This window comes from Ceratotherium simum, chromosome Y (genome assembly GCF_057802395.1).
Source record: "Ceratotherium simum simum isolate JZ-2026a chromosome Y, ASM5780239v1, whole genome shotgun sequence".
Lineage (NCBI taxonomy): Eukaryota > Metazoa > Chordata > Mammalia > Perissodactyla > Rhinocerotidae > Ceratotherium > Ceratotherium simum.
In genome coordinates, this window is record NC_141941.1 from 10,482,711 (window position 1) to 10,498,743 (window position 16,033).

At 39.9% G+C, this 16,033-nt stretch overlaps 1 protein-coding gene across 1 annotated transcript in view; it reads right to left on the minus strand.

Moving 5' to 3' along the window:
* LOC147911647 (protein WWC3-like) overlaps positions 1-16,033 on the minus strand; it is a 152,616-nt gene that overhangs the window by 72,816 nt on the left and 63,767 nt on the right. Inside the window, exon 6 of the mRNA XM_087427891.1 lies at positions 6,212-6,341. Coding sequence (XP_087284017.1) covers positions 6,212-6,341 — 130 coding nt within the window. The remainder of the gene's footprint in view (positions 1-6,211; positions 6,342-16,033) is intronic.

Consider the following 16,033-nt stretch of genomic DNA (forward strand, 5'->3'; position numbering starts at 1 on the left):
ACACTCCACCACTGCCCCACACTCTCCACCCTCCTTGTGCACTTCCTGCCCCACTGAAGTGGGCTCAGTTGCCAGGCTGCAGAGAATCCAGTCATCAATCTATCCAGGCCCACACGTTGCCTGAGGGCTTGTTGTTGGCTGGGGCCAGTCTCTAGGGTGGGCTGCCTGCTCTGGCTGAGCTGGATTAAATCGCGCTCTAGCGGGTGTGGCAGACCTGGGCTAGCAGGCCCCAGGGGGAACTCCAATGGCGTCTCTGTCAGCACGCCCACACCAGGCAACAACAACGGCCACCGCCAATGTCCCAGTCCCTGGACACGTCTAACCTCTCACTGAGATGCACTGAGGGCCTATCAGGTGAGCACCTTTTCACCAAAGCACTGTGCACCTTTCTTTCTGTTTACCAGCTTTTAAAACCTGTTCTTTCCTATCAAAAACAGGTAATGTAAGAGCTAGATCTTAGGTTAGCATGAGGGAAGCCATCTTAGGGAAAGCAAGCAATACGTAACTGTGACCCTGACTCACTAGTCTCTGAGAATGCACTCTAGCCTCCATGTAGCCTAGATGATTAAGCACCTCTTGCTTTTGCAAAATACAGGATCTGCTAGTTCTATGACTATTGCTTACGTATATCTCCCAGCTGTAATAAGGATAAATTTGTTCTCTGAGTTTCTGAGGAACATGATAACCTCCAGACAAAAAAACTCTGCATTGGTACCCGTCACAAATGACAGAAGAAGGAGATAGTGAGGCACCTTGAAGTCTGTCACACCAGATGGTTGACATTCATAAAGCCCCTCCTTCCTCACCCATTTCCCCTATATAACTGCCTCAAGATTCTATATGATTTTAAGATGGTTCTTTAGGACAATAGTCCACCATCTTCTGATTATGTTGGCTAATCATATAAATTTTCCTTTCTCATCCACAGGCTTGTTTGCAATTGACTGGCACTGTATTGTGGTACGCAGAACCAGCCGCTTTTTGCTCGGTTACAGTCATGTTAGTATGAAAAAACTGCTAATGCTAACATCCCCCCAAGATCTTCATAGGTATACCACAAAGAAGTTGAGAACAACTCCCTGACTACACTTATATATTTTTTTAATTGAGCTCAAACTGACATAACACACACTTAACCATTTTAAACTGAACCATTCTGTGGCATTTGGTACAAGCTCAACATTGTACAACTACTTTTTCATCATCCCAAAATAAAACTTGTAACTCTTTGAATAGATACTTCCATTCACCGTTCCCCCACCCTTAACCAACCTCTAATCACCTTCTTTCTCTATGGATTTACTTATTTTGAATATTTCATATAAATGAAGTTATACAATTTGTGTCTGGCTCCTTTCATTTAGCACAATGTTTCTGAGATTCAATCACATTGCAGTATCTACAACTCCTTCATTCCTTTGTATGGCTGAATAATATTCCACATTATGTATAAACCACAATTGTGTTATGTATTCATCAGTTGGTGGACACAAGTTGTTTCTCTCTTGTTGCTATAGGAAATAAGGCTGCTATGAATATTCATGTATAAGTATTTGTTTGAATACTTGCTTTCAATTTTTTTAGGTATCTATGTAGCAGTGGAATTGCTGAGTCATATAGTAAAACTGTGCTTAACTTTTTGAAGCACTGTCAAACTGCTTTCCAGAAAGGCTGCACCATTTTACACTCAACAGCAATGCATGAGTTGTTTCATTTCTCTCCAATCTCACTAACACTTGCTGTTTTTTCATTTTTTTAATTATAGCCACCTTATCATGTGTGAAATGTAATCACTGTGGCTGGATTTGAACTTCCTTAATAATTAGTGATGCTGACCAACTTTTCATATGTATATTTTCCATTTGTATATGTCAATTTATGGAGAATGGAGAATTTATGGATATGGAGAAATGTCAATTTAGCTTTCACCCTCTTTTAATTGGGTTGTTTGGCCTTCTGTTGTTGGGCTTAAGAGTTACATATTCTGCATACTAACCCTTAAAAAAATATATAAATTGCAAATATTTTCTGTCATTCTGTGGGGGGTCTTTTCACTCTGTTAGTATCATTTGATGTACAACACTTTAACTCCAGAGTATCTATTTTTTTCTTTTGTTGCCTGTGCTTTCTTAGGTCATATCCAAGAAAACATTGGCAAATACAGTGTTCTGAAGCTTTCCCTTATGTTTTCTCCAAAGAGTTTTATAGTCTTAGCTCTTACGTTTAGGTCTTGATCGATTTTGAGTTACTTGTTTTATATGATGTAAGGTAAGGGTCCAACTCACTCTTTTGCACATGGATACTCAGTTTCACCAACACCATTTGTTGAACAGACTGTCCTTGCCACCACGGAATGGTCTTGGCAGCCTGCGGAAAACTAATTATCCATATATGTGAAGGTTCATAACATGGGCTATCTATTCTATTCCATTTATCCGTATGTTTGTCCTTATGCCAGTATCACATAGTTTTGATTACAGTAGCTTTGTAGTGAGTTTTGGAATCAGGAAGTGTGAGTTCTTCTACTTTTGTCCTTCTTTTCCAAAATGTGTTGGCTATTTGGGGGGGTCCCTTGACATTCCATATGAATTTGAGGATGGCTTTTTCTATTACTGGAAAAAAAAAAACACTACTGGAGTTCTGATAAGGATTGCCTTAAATCTATAGATTGGTACAGACAGTATAATCTTTTTCAAATCCATAAACCAAGGATAACCTTCTTTTATTTTTGTCTTCTTTAGTTTCTCTCAACAATGTTTTGTAGTTTTCAGTGTACAAGATTTTTGCCTTCTTGGTTAAACTTATTCCTAAGTTTCTTAGTCTTTTTTTTTTTTTTTTTTTAATTTTTTGTTTATTGCAGTAACATTGGTTTATAACATTGTAAAAGTTTCAGGTGTACATCATTGTACTTCTATTTCTGCATAGATTACATCATGTTCACCACCAAAATACTAATTACAACCCATCACCACACACATGTACCGAATTATCCCTTTCACCCTCCTCCCTCCCCCCTTCCCCTCTGGTAACCAATAGAAAAAATAAACAAATGGGACTACATCAAACTAAAAAGCTTCTGCACAGCAAAGGAAACCATCAACAAAACGAAAAGACAACCTAACAATTGGGAGAAGATATTTGCAAAGCATACATCTCAGTCTTTTTTGATGCGATTGTAAATTGTTTTCTCAATTTCCTTTACAGATTGCTCATTATTAGTATATAAGATTTCTTTCTGGTTGCTTTTTATATTTTCTATCTCTTTGTCAATATTCTCATTTTGTTCATACATCCTTGTCTAGATTTACTTTAGTTCTTTATCCGCATTTTTCCTTAGGCTTTTTGAGCATATTTTAGACATCTGTTTTAAAGTCTTTGTATTGCATGTTTCCTACGGATGGTTTCTATCATTTTACTTTGCTCCTCAGAATGAGCTATGTTTCCCCACTTTTTTGTACACCTTGTGATGTTCTGTTGAAAATCGAACATTTAATTATTACAATGGTGGTAACTGGAAACCAAGTCCTCCCTCTTCTCCAGGATTTTTTTTTTCTTTTAAATTTTGGAAAGACACAGTAAGCTCATTTAGTTTGAAACTTTTACAAACTATTTTTGCAAAGACTATTCCTTACTATGTGTGATCTCTGAAGTCTCTGTTCCTTTAGCTAATGTTTGTCTTTACTTCCTTGAATGCCAGAAGCAGAAACAAACAAAAAGTGACCACCCCTCTCCCTCTGTCTTTGTAGATTGACTTTGTTCTCAGGTATTCCTTCACTGCTTAGCTACATTTGCTCCGAGCCTAGAGATCAGCCCAAGGTGAAAGCTTAAATGGGTTCTGAGTACTTTTCTGAGCAGTGCACGCCCAAGATTTCTAAACTCCTCCTTATACACGGCTGCTTTAGAATTCTTAATTTCCCAGAGTCTCACCCCAACTTCTCCTCAGGGCCTTTAATGGTCTAGTGCATGACTCCACTCATAATCTCATAATCTCTTGCCCCAGGCTTCTCTATGTTTACAATGTGCCTTGTAAGTTTTAGAGCAGTGCCTGATGCTTTTCCACAAGGGATCCAAGATATGCAAAATGAGCATTTCACATCAGCTTTTTAGATAACCCCCATAGGTTAGAATAGGGGTACAGAATAATTTGCAAATAAGGTCTTTTGTGATCCTTCCAGTTCAAGGAGGGATCCAGATTATAACACTTGCTCAAGACTAAAATAGTGCTGCACAGGGGAGGAGATGGGGGCAAGGCCACGTAAAAATGCCATGCAATTTTCCACTGTTTTGAGGATAGCTTTTTGTTGATTATGAATTTCCTTGGTTCCTCTAAAGCTTTGTCTGTTTTTCAGAACACCTATAAAGTTAGTTCAGAAAGCTTCTAAATGTTTTTTTGTTTCTGTGGGGAAAAAAATGCTTAAAGCATCTGCATCTGCCAGTATGCTGATGTCACTCCTGTTATGTGTTTTTATAACCTGACATTTTTCTGTCCTAATTCTATATGGTCAAAAGTAATCTCATATGAATGCTAGTTTGCCAAAAATTAGAGAAAGTAGGTATCTTGGCAAATAAAACCTCTCAGTGTGAAAATTAAACAGAAATCAGATTTTCTACCACTAATTTTACACTTTTGAATATATGCCTCTTCAACAGTTATTACTGCAAACACAGGAACCAGAATGCCCAGATGCAGTATAACTTGTGTACTTGGTTCTAAACAAAGGTTTCTTGGAAAGGGTCAATTTTGTTAAATTAGTCTAAGAAAGATAAAATAACTTACTTGATTTTAGTGCAAAAGGACACTGCTCTTGCCTCTGAAGCTTCTCACGGTTTGGGAGGCTGTGGACACCTCAGAGAAGATGCTGAGGCCTCAAGCTTCTTTCAGAAATCCTACATCCTTTTCTTAAGCAAGGCAACTTGATGGCTTATGCCAGTGCTATACACTATGGTCTCAGAAAGACCAGGGCAGGGAGCCAAGCTCGACATCCTGGGCCAAAGCCTTCATATCTCCACTGTACCACATGGTTCACTCTGGGGTTTTGGCTAGGATTAGATTAGACAGGTAATGTATGCAGAGCACCCTGTCCAATTCCACAGAAGCTTCAGTAATAGGAGCTTGTCTTGTTGTTATCATTGCTCACAGTAAATCTAATGGTCATTTGCCTATCACGACTTGTAGATATCACTTACAATATACACATTTCTGGGCCCGACCTCCAGAAATTCTAATTCAGTAGGTCTGGGGAAGGGCCCAGCAATCTGCATGTTAACAACCACCAGGGAAATCTACATAATACATCTATAGCCTTGACTTTACAAAGCAGCGCTATACACACAATTGTGTGTGTACCTGTTCTATTTTGCCTATAAGTTTGATCATTACTTTATATGTCTTTATATGTCTTATATTATGCAGAATCTAGATAAATGTCTACAAGGCTCTAGGTGCCCACTTAGTGAGTTGAGTAAATGAAGAAAAACCAAAAGAAACTACAGTACTATAACTGAAAAGAAACAACACAAGAAACAATTGAATGCATTACAACCTCTAGCAAAAAGACCATCATGCATCAATTTGCAGAAAATCACCTTTTTCTAACAACAACAGAAGTTACAGGAGTTAAAAGAAGAAAAAAAATAAAGCAAAATAAAACTAAAATGATCTCAAATATATAATTTTTAAAAAATCCACATCATGGAATACTATGCAGCCATAAGAAAAGAATGAACTTCTTTTTATACACATATGGAAAAAGTATAGAATATTATTATTATACAAGTAGTATAGCACAGAACAAACAGTACATAAATAGCTTTTGTGTGAAGGTTATTTTTGTGTGTCTTTACAAACACTAGACGAGTACTCAAGAAACTAATAAAAGTAGTTATGGGAGATGGGAGAATCAGGTGATTACAAGACTTCTTATCATATACCTTTCTAACTATTTTGATTCCTAAACAATGTGAATGTGTACCCTATTTAAAAATCTATTTTAAATATACATAAATTATATACATATCATATACAAACCTATTGAAATATATGTGTATATAGATACAGATACAGATATATGTATGTGAAACAGGGAGATATATATACACATACACTTATATATATATATATACTTTTTTTTTAATGAAAGTCAGACAAACTAGGAGACAAACAGAGTTGAAGATGCGAGATCTGAAGAGTTGTGGCACCCAGTCCACTTACTTGCATCAGGTCCCATCTCTCCTTCTCGCCTGTACAAATGGCTTTCTTGATGGTCCGGAGCTCACTCATTATAGCCTGTGCCTCATCTAGTTTGTAGTTGGTATGAGCACTTGACATCCTACGATCAATCCTGGTTATAAAGGAAAAATAAAAGTCATTCCATACAAGATCATAAATTACATTAAACAAACAAACGAAATCCCCAAAATGCCCATAGAAAAGCGAGACTGTGGGGGAAAAAAAAAAAGACAAAAAAACCTTCTTTCCTTGTGATACTTAAAAAAAAAAATGAGACTCGCCTGGGTAGATGGTTCCTTCATTCTGTGCATTTTATAAAAGTGAGAAAGTTCAAGTGAAGATTTTCACTTCCTCTGTTATTGATTAACAGTGAGGTAACCGGTTTGAGTGATTTCCCAAAATTTTAGACTCCCTAAGCATAGAACTATATCTTTCATGTTTAGCCCCAGTATTTAGATTAATGATCAAAAACTCTTATTGTGAGATCTGAACACAAGGAGAATATATGAAAAACAGCTGTCAAATTAATAAATAGAAACCTCATTAAATTAAAGTCAGAAGGCCAAAGGGGGGAACTCTTATACCCTATTGAACACAGCAGAACCCAACAAGAAGAAGAAAGACTTCCTCTTCTGGACTGACAAGAAACTCAGCCAATGAGACTGTCACACCTCAGCCAATAATAAGCCACTACATTTCAACCTCTCAATTCCTCCAAAGGAGTCTTTTACGATAGCTCTCCCAAATTCCAATTTCCGTCTAGAAAACAGTTTCTCCTACCTTGTTGCTGAGGGACTTGCTTGTGGCTTGCCATGGTTACAGACCCTGAATTGCAATCCCAAATAAACCCAATATTGCTGTAGAAAAAAACTGGCTGAGTATTTGTTTAAGGTTAACACTTTGGTGGCCTGTACAGGGATCCAAAGAAGACCCCCAGCAACTCTGAGGCTAGTGTGTAAACAGGTGCTGTACCCACAACAGAACCTACTGCACTCACTGCTTTTCTTGCCAACTCTGGAGTCTGAGGGTAAGTCTTTCTCCTGAATCCATGCTTTTGTCCTCTTTGCGTTTGAGGCTCTCCAGGCTTTGTGCAGGATCTACTTTAAGTCTTCATCCTTTTCTGGGTGAGGCCTTCATCTGAGAGTACTTGGGTAGAACTTCGGCCTGACTGTGTATCAGGCTGTTCATAGAACTGTGCTAGTCTTTGGTCCAATTCCTTTTGGAAATGGACTATTTCTATTGCAAGTGTGCCTGCCTTCTGTCTTACTTTCTGACTGTTTGTTAGAACTGTGCTGGTCCAGCCTTTGGCCTGACTCCCACGGGAGCAGACTGTTCTTTGGAACTGTGTTGATCAACCTTTTCTTCACCTTAATGAAATCAAAATGTTCTATCGGACTGGCTCGTATTAAGCCTTCAGGCTGTTTCAGCTGTTCAAGCTGTTTGAGTTTAAGTTGTTTAAGCTGTTTAGGCTGTTTGAGAATTATTCCTTTGCTCTAGAGAAAAACCTCTAAGAACCAGGATCCCAGTTATCTAAATAATTTAGATATTTAAAATATCTACAGGGACCCCAACCCAATTTTATAAGAAGAATTGGACAATATAGCCTTTAAGGCCTTAAAGCAGTTTGAAACACAACTGCCCTTGGACATCCCAATTATCAGATTCACTTTTTCTCTTTGTATGTGAAAAGGAAGGGAATGCCCTTGGGGTACTCATCCCAAAACATGGGGACGGACCATCATTGACCCATAGGGTATTACAGCCAGCAACTGTAATGCGGCATGGGGATACCCCCTTTCCCTTAGAGCCATTACTGCCACTGCCTTTTTGGTAGAAGCCACTAAGAAAATTGCTGTGGGATCCCCTTTAACCATTTCTATATTTCATGCAATAGAAGCGCTGAAGTTTTCCTCCTCACGTCTATGAAATCCTTTTGTTGACTGCTTCTTACATAACTCACACTGTAATAACCTTAACCCCTCCAAATTACCGCCAAGGTCCCTCATGACTACTTAATACTGAGAGATCACCTTCTAACTCTTTATGATGATCTGCAGGAAACGCCTCTGGGTAACACTGATTTCTCATAGTTTACTAATGGCTCTTATTTAAAAGTGACAACGGCAAGTATTGTGCTGGCCAGTATAATGGCATTGCAACTCCTTTTGATTTCATTGAGGTAGCTTTTACTTTTATCTCTGGCCACTTCTGCACAACAGGCTGAATTATGCCCTTTATAGAGGCTGGTACTTCAGCCAAGGGAAAACTGCCAATATTTATACTGACAGTAGATATGCTTTCAGAGTAGCTCATGATTTTAGAAGGTTGTGAAAGCAATGTGGTTCGTGACTGCCAGCAGAAATAAAATTACAAATGGCCCTTATGTTCAGGAATTACTGGATGCTATACTTTTATGCCGCTTTATCTATTATTAAGATCCCAGGATATTCTAAACTGGACTCTCTAGAAGCTAAGGAAATCACCTTGCTGACACTTCCACATAGAATGTAGCCCTTAAAGGAACCAACAGCAGACAAGCCTCTGCATGGTCCAAAAGAATACTCCCCCAAATGATAACTTAGAAAAAGTGACTAAAGAAGCCCAACAATTAACCTCAGAAAAATAAGATTGGAAATTCAACAAGTGCTGGTTTGAGAAAAAGAATAAGCTCTGGTTTGGACCAACCAGAGACTCTATAATCCCTATTCCTAACCACTATACATGCATTAAACTGTTGGTCTACTGACAAAATGACAGCATTCATGAATCACTGCTGGTGGGGAAATATTAACAGTGTCTCAAGAAGTGCCTATCTCACTTGTCCCACTTGTCCCAAATACAACCCAGGGAAGCCTCTACTCTCAGACATTTTAAACTGCCTAATGACCACACAAGGTTTGCCAAATGGATTTCATACAACTTCCCCTGTCTCACGAATATAAATATGTTTTAGCCATAGTTTGCATGTTTTCTCAAGACTGAAGCCTTCCCCTGCAGACTGGCTACTGCCTCTTCTGTGGCTAAAGTCCTTTTGGAAAGGATTATCCCTCTCTAGGGAACTCATCTAGAGCTTCATAGTGAACAAGGCACCTATTTTACTGGTCAAGTACTTGGACAAGTCTGCACTGTTTGGCTGGTTTTACAACACTTTCACTACGCTTAACACCCTCAGTCCTCTGGGTTAGCAGGATACACTAAGACTCAGTTGGCAAAATCCGAATACCTTGGTCAAAAGCATTGCTGTTGGTCCTTCTAAATCTCAGATCTACCCCCTACGGCACTCATAAATTCTCTCACTTTGAGACAGGCACAGGACACACAATGCATATGACTCTTGCCTATTTTGACCTACAGCTGTTAAAAGGAGATGTGCTCCAATACTGCAAAGGTCTCATTGTTTCTATTAAAAGTAACCATGCTTTGGTAGAGCAATCTTTTCACAGTGCACTCTAGGGAGACAAAGACCTTAGCATTACACCTTGAAACCTGGAGGTTTCATCTACTGGAAAAGATCTCCAGAAGGACTCTCTTCAACCTCTCTGGAAATGCCCCTATCGGGTACTGCCAAGTAACCCTTCTGCTGCAAAACTGCAGGGAATGGACTCTTGGATTCATGTATCACACCTACAGAAAGCACCAAACACTGGGGGCTGGCCCCGTGGCTTGGTGGTTAAGTGTGCGCGCTCCGATGCTGGTGGCCCGGGTTCGGATCCCGGGCGCGCACCGAGGCACCACTTCTCTGTCCATCCTGAGGCCGAGTCCCACATACAGCAACTAGAGGGATGTGCAGCTGTGACATGCAACTATCTACTGGGGCTTTGGGGGGAAAAAATAAATAAATAAAATCTTTAAAAAAAAAAAAAAGAAAATGTACTGCTTTAAAAAAAAAAAAAGAAAGAAAGCACCAAACACTGAATGAACCTGCACGTTATCGGGAGACCTGAAAGTAAAGATTTCCCGCAATTGAAGGAGACAACATCCAATGAGATAGCTTTCCCAAGGTGTCCAGACCAGGCCTGAAGTTTGTTTGCCAAACCTTTGATGGTGACAACGCTTCAAATAATCTCCAATGCCTATGATCTTGATGAAATACAGACTTTAGAAAAGTACATGAGAGTCGTCCCTCCTACCACTCCTTGCTACTCAAATGTGGCCTCAATAGGTTTCCAATCTGTGCACTTTCCCTCTGACATGATACCAAGGAAACGTCCTTCCTGGCATTGGGGACAAAAGCCTGCCGGAACCAGAGAAATCTGACTCTTGATCAATGATGTTTTCAGAGAAATCTTTTGATCAAAAGGGGAAAATGTCAAATTAATAAACAGAAATCTCATTAAATTGGAGTGAGGAGGCCAAAAGGTGGAGCTCTCATATCTTATGTGGAAAGCACACCCCAACAGGAAAAAGACACACTCTTCTTGACCAACCAATGAGAGACAGTCACAACTTAGCCAAGGAAAAGCCACTAAACCTGGAACTCTTTGTTTTCAACAGCCCTCCCATTTCCTCTTCTCTATAAAAGAGTTTCCTTTTCTTGCTGCTGGGGGTCTTGGAAGTGGTTCACCACGATTCCAGACCCTGAAATGCAATGCTGATCTTGAACCCAACTGGATAGAGAAATGAGTGGCTGTCTATCTGTTTAAGGTCAAGACAGCTGAAAGTAGTAAATTTTCAATAATGATGCATGGTGCAAAATTTGGAAAATACTGTATTTCCTCTACATATCTCTTTTATTTCCTTCTGATTCTAATTATCACTCTCTCCTAACCATCTCCTGAATTCTTCCCTTCAATCTAAATGCACACAGAAGTGACCTTCTTTTCTTTCTTCCTTCCTTGTCCCACAACCAAGAACAATGCTCTTTTTGTCTTCATCCCCATCTGCATGTTTTACTGTTATCTGAGGAGTGCTGGGGTTTTCCCACCAGCTGTACCTTATGTGCTATGTTAATGGTATACTATTGGTATAAATCTAAACGTGAACAACCCCATTCTCTTCTGAAACTACTAAATGTCCTCGGATGGAAAAGGCTAACTCCAATACCTAATACTGCCTCATCCTGGTATCAAATGCTCAGGAGAGTGTAGTCACCCTTATTTAAGGAGACCTATGGTTTAACTTCATTCATACCATATCAATAGGGAAGAAGTTCATCAAGCAATTAAAAGGCTTGAAGCAAAGAGGCTTACCTGGTAGCTAAGAAAGTACCTCATGGAAAGTGGTTGCTGGAACACTTAGTGAACACCCCTTTCTGTGATTTGAATAGCAGTAATAAGAAACAAGCTTTCTTAAAACACAATGTAACACAATGTGTAGAAGAGAAGTAAATGTTATAGGGGAATTAATGAGAAGGCCCCAGGGCCTATTTATAGAGACCTGCCCAAGGTCCTCGGAGTCCAGCCTTCACCCAGAGGGTCCCAGTGTCCAAGAAGGAAGTGAACCATGTGACGGCTCCCAGTGGGCAGGAGCAGTGACATCAGCCACTCCACATGGCACCCGAGCCCAGTCCCTTCATTCTGGGCTGAGGATGTGTCTGGGCTGAGGACCGAGCAGGGAACAAAGCAAAGTCCTTGTCCTCGTGCAGCGTTATGCTAGTCAAGGAGACAGACAACAAAAAACAAATCCTCAGGTCAGGCAGTGACGGGTGTTTTACGGAAAACAAAGTCAGGTTCAGGGATAGAGGGTGATGGAGGGGGCTCCTTGTCAGCTACAGTGGTTAAGCAAGGATCTTGATGTCATTTGTTCAGAGAAGCACAGAAGGGAAGGAACAGGCATGCAAGGACTTGGGGGAAAGAGTGTTCCAGGCCCGGGGAGCTGCAAGTTCCAGTGCGGAGAGCCAGCAGGGTGGCTGGGGTTGTCGTAGGTGACTGAGGGTGAGACTGGGGGAAACGAGGTCAGGATAGGGCCACCTCATCTAGAGTCGAGTCTGTATTCTAAGTGAGAGAGAACCACAGGGGACCACAAGCAGGAGTCATTTTAAAAGAATCCCGTGGCTAAGTGGGGGAATGGTGAGCCATAGCAGCACCTCACCCAAGCGGTTGTGGCGGAAGCTGTGAGGACAGAACAGGTGCCAGGGTGGAAACAGCACACTGGGAACAACGGACGGTAAGAAGGCGGTCAGGACAGTGCTCCCCCAAGGCGTCTTGGCCATCACACCAGCACTCAGGGACATTACAGGTGTGATGACGGAAGAAGGCTTCGATGGCACAGAGCCTGGGAAACTCAGGGTGAAGCAATGTTACCTGAGCTTCCTGGATGCAGCACAACTCGGAATCTAACCCGAGGAACTCTCCAGATCTCCAGAGATCTAGAATAACTAGAGAGGGAAATCCCTCCCTACCCGTGGGCACACTTAGCACGTTCTTATGCATCAGCCATTCAGGAAATTGCATACTTCCTAGCTCTGAGTCCTCCCCCTTTGCCCCTGGATGCTAGTAACAAGTTACACTCAGATAATTTTTCAAAGCAAGCTTCAGAAACTTTAGGGCAGCAGAGCCAACGAGCTCTCACTGGAAAAGGATAGCCCAGTTTATCTGGAGACTTTAATTACTTGCAAATGTTGCCTCATTTATTAACATTTCATCAAGTATTTAATACATTTTATAAGTATTCTGAAGGGTTTTATAAAAGGCCTCAAGAGAAATATAAGTTAAAACTACACTGAGAAATTTCTACAAAACCGGCAAAAACACTAAAGTTTGACTTTCTGTTGGCAAACTTGTGGGAAACAGGAACACTCGTATTAGTGATGGAAAGGCAAAATAGTGCAATCTCTAGAGAGGAGAACTTGGCAATATCTATTAATAAAACAAATGCATTTACCATTTGGCCTAGAAATTCCTCTTTCTCAAACTGATCTTGAAAGATATATATAAAAGTTTAGGTAGAAAGCTGATGGGAAATGTTGTAAATGGATGCAGCAGGCTGACAATACCGGAACTCACTGATAATCATCACACCAATAAAAGAGATCAGAGAGAATATGCATCCTGATGGAAGTAACACCACCAACTACAAAATATACCTACTGAAAAAAAAAAGGGAAAAGAAAAAAGAATTTAACCTGAATCAGCTCAAGCCTGTTGAACTAATTACACCAGTTTGCACACATGACACATATGAATGTTAAACAACACTATAAAGATTCATGGTAAAATCTAGTCTGAGGGAAATTTTATAGGACAAGCAAATTAATTTCTTCAACAACTTGTTATAAACAAAAGAGAGCGAGGAAGGGACCGGCATGCAGTCACGTGTTGCTTAATGATGAGAATGTGTACTGAGAAATGCGCTGTTAGGCAATTTTGTCATCATGAGAACATCAGAGTGTACTTACACAAACCTAGACAATCTAGCATACTACACACCTAGGCTATATGCTACTAATCTTTTGGGACCACCATTATTTTTATGCACCATCATTGACCGGAATGTCATTATGAGGTGCAAGACTGTACATTAAGAGGCATATCAATCAAATACAATATGTGGACCTTATTTGAACCAAAATTCAAACAAACCAAGGAAGTGTGAGACTCATTGGAGAGATGTTATTAAGGAATTACTATCAACTGCAGTAAGGGTAAAGTCATCCATAATTTTAGATGTATTTATGGACTAAATATGATTTCAGATTTCCTACAAAACAAGGCAGTGGCAGCAGGGGAAATGTGGAGGAGTAACAGACAAAACAAAACTGGCAACTGTGTTATGTAGTTAATTGTTGAGGTTGGGTGAAGGATAAAAGAAGGTTTCATTTTATTATTCTCTCTACTTCTGTATATGTTTGACATTTTCCATCATTAAAAATTTATAAATTTTTATAAATAAACACATACACATATATGACAGAAACATAAGAACACATATATATACACACACACACATATATGTATTCTATTATTAACCCAGAGAACATTCTCATGGCCAGGTTCCCTCTAGAAAAACTTAGAACACACAGAGAATTTTTTTATGTACAGAAAATTCTTTTTTTCCTCACTTAGACTCAAGCAAAATGACTGATCCATTTGCTAATTAGGAAAGCTCACCAAGATAAACAAGTTAAACTGAAAACGTTATAGGAGACTACACATCTGATAAGGTGCTCTGAAAAAAAATATCCTGGATAATCTGAGAAATGACAACAGCAGAGAAATTTCTGGAGGAAAATCTGGGGCCTTTGCCTTCAATTGATGCTAGTAATAAAATGAGAGAGGCTTGTTTATACTTAACAGCTCATGTATTACCTGTGCTTATAGTTAGGATTTTATAGTAGGGGTGGGGTAATCACATTATCAATGCTGAAAATGTTTTCTAAATTTCTAAAATAATATAAACCTGCATGATTCAATCCAACCATGAAAGCCCTATCTTCAATAACAGAAAAATGAGGCTGGTTTCATTTCATAGCCTGTTTAAATCAGAGGCAGGATATCAGATTATTTTTCACTTACAAAGATTTTAAGCATGGCAAGAGTGTTCATGTTTTCTCTCCTTCCTGTGAGGTTGTGTCACAGAATATAGTGAACACGTACAGTGACAACACAGTAGCTGATTACATGCTGACTCTCAGGGCAGCTCTGTCAGGAAAGCTGACTTGCCCCTTGACAAAGCTCACCGCTGGAGTGGGTACGCCAGGACCACGGCCAGATCCGGAATCTCAGCCCTTGCCACTCCTTGGCCTCCTCCAGGGAGGTCAAGTGTCACCACAGGCTCTGGTTGAGAGTAAGGATTGTCCCTGAGGAGGGGGCATGTTTACCATCACTGCTCTCACACATGGGCTCTTGCTAAGGAAAGTAGAAAGGAAATACAAACAGCACTGACCCTTCTCTTTGCAGGAGCACAACGTATACTCCACCCTGGCTGCAGGTGTAAAGTTACAGCTCTCCCTGTATTGCATCTGCTTTTCATTCAATGAATCTGGAGAAACTAAGGCTGCCTTTTTCTATTCTTGAAATTACTTTAAGAGATGAATTTACTTTTGAGCAACACAAAGAGGAAGGGGTTTTCTCAGTCACTTGAGCACCTAACACATTTTATTTGCTAGAGTGTTCCATCTTAAGCTGACACTGCAATATAACTTTTGCCTTCACATACAGAAAAAGGAGATGGCCAGAGTGATGAAGTCCAGGCAAAGGATGAGGCGCTGAGCCTAGTAATCCCATTACAAAAACCAGATCCCTCTGAGGCTCTGTGGTCCTGTGCGGCCTCAGAGTGTTCCTGAATCACCCTGAACCAGAGCTTGTACAAGTGAAAATTAAATTAACTGCAAGCTTTAGTCCCCAGGATCCCTAGCATTAAGAGTACATATTACCTAGAGAAACTGAAGTCTGGATTTTCCTTGATAATGAGAAAAAGCTACGGTTTAGCCAAAGGAAAGAAGGAAATGAAACTGCAATTCAACTAAATAGTCCTAGCAACTTTTGAAGACCTTTCAAATTAAATTATTTGTTTCTGTTTTATTTCTTATACAGCCCTTTAGCAGAAATGACATAGAATGATGTGGCCACAGTACACAGCGAAGCACCCAGCAGGTACATGAGTATCTGCAGCTGGCTGGGCTATACAGGATACAATTACACAACATGTATTGGTACACTGAGAAGCACTGTAGCAAATGGACAAAATGAGCAACGAAACTGGTAGCTGATACTGAAAAAGAAGATTGATTTGCTTAAGATAAAATTTTTTTAAATGCTGTGCTAACTAGGGCTAATTAAAGGACACCTACTATAGATCCAAATTGCAAAAGAATGCACACAAACACATCGCTGGGTAACAGTAGGAAAAGAAATAACTGGACAA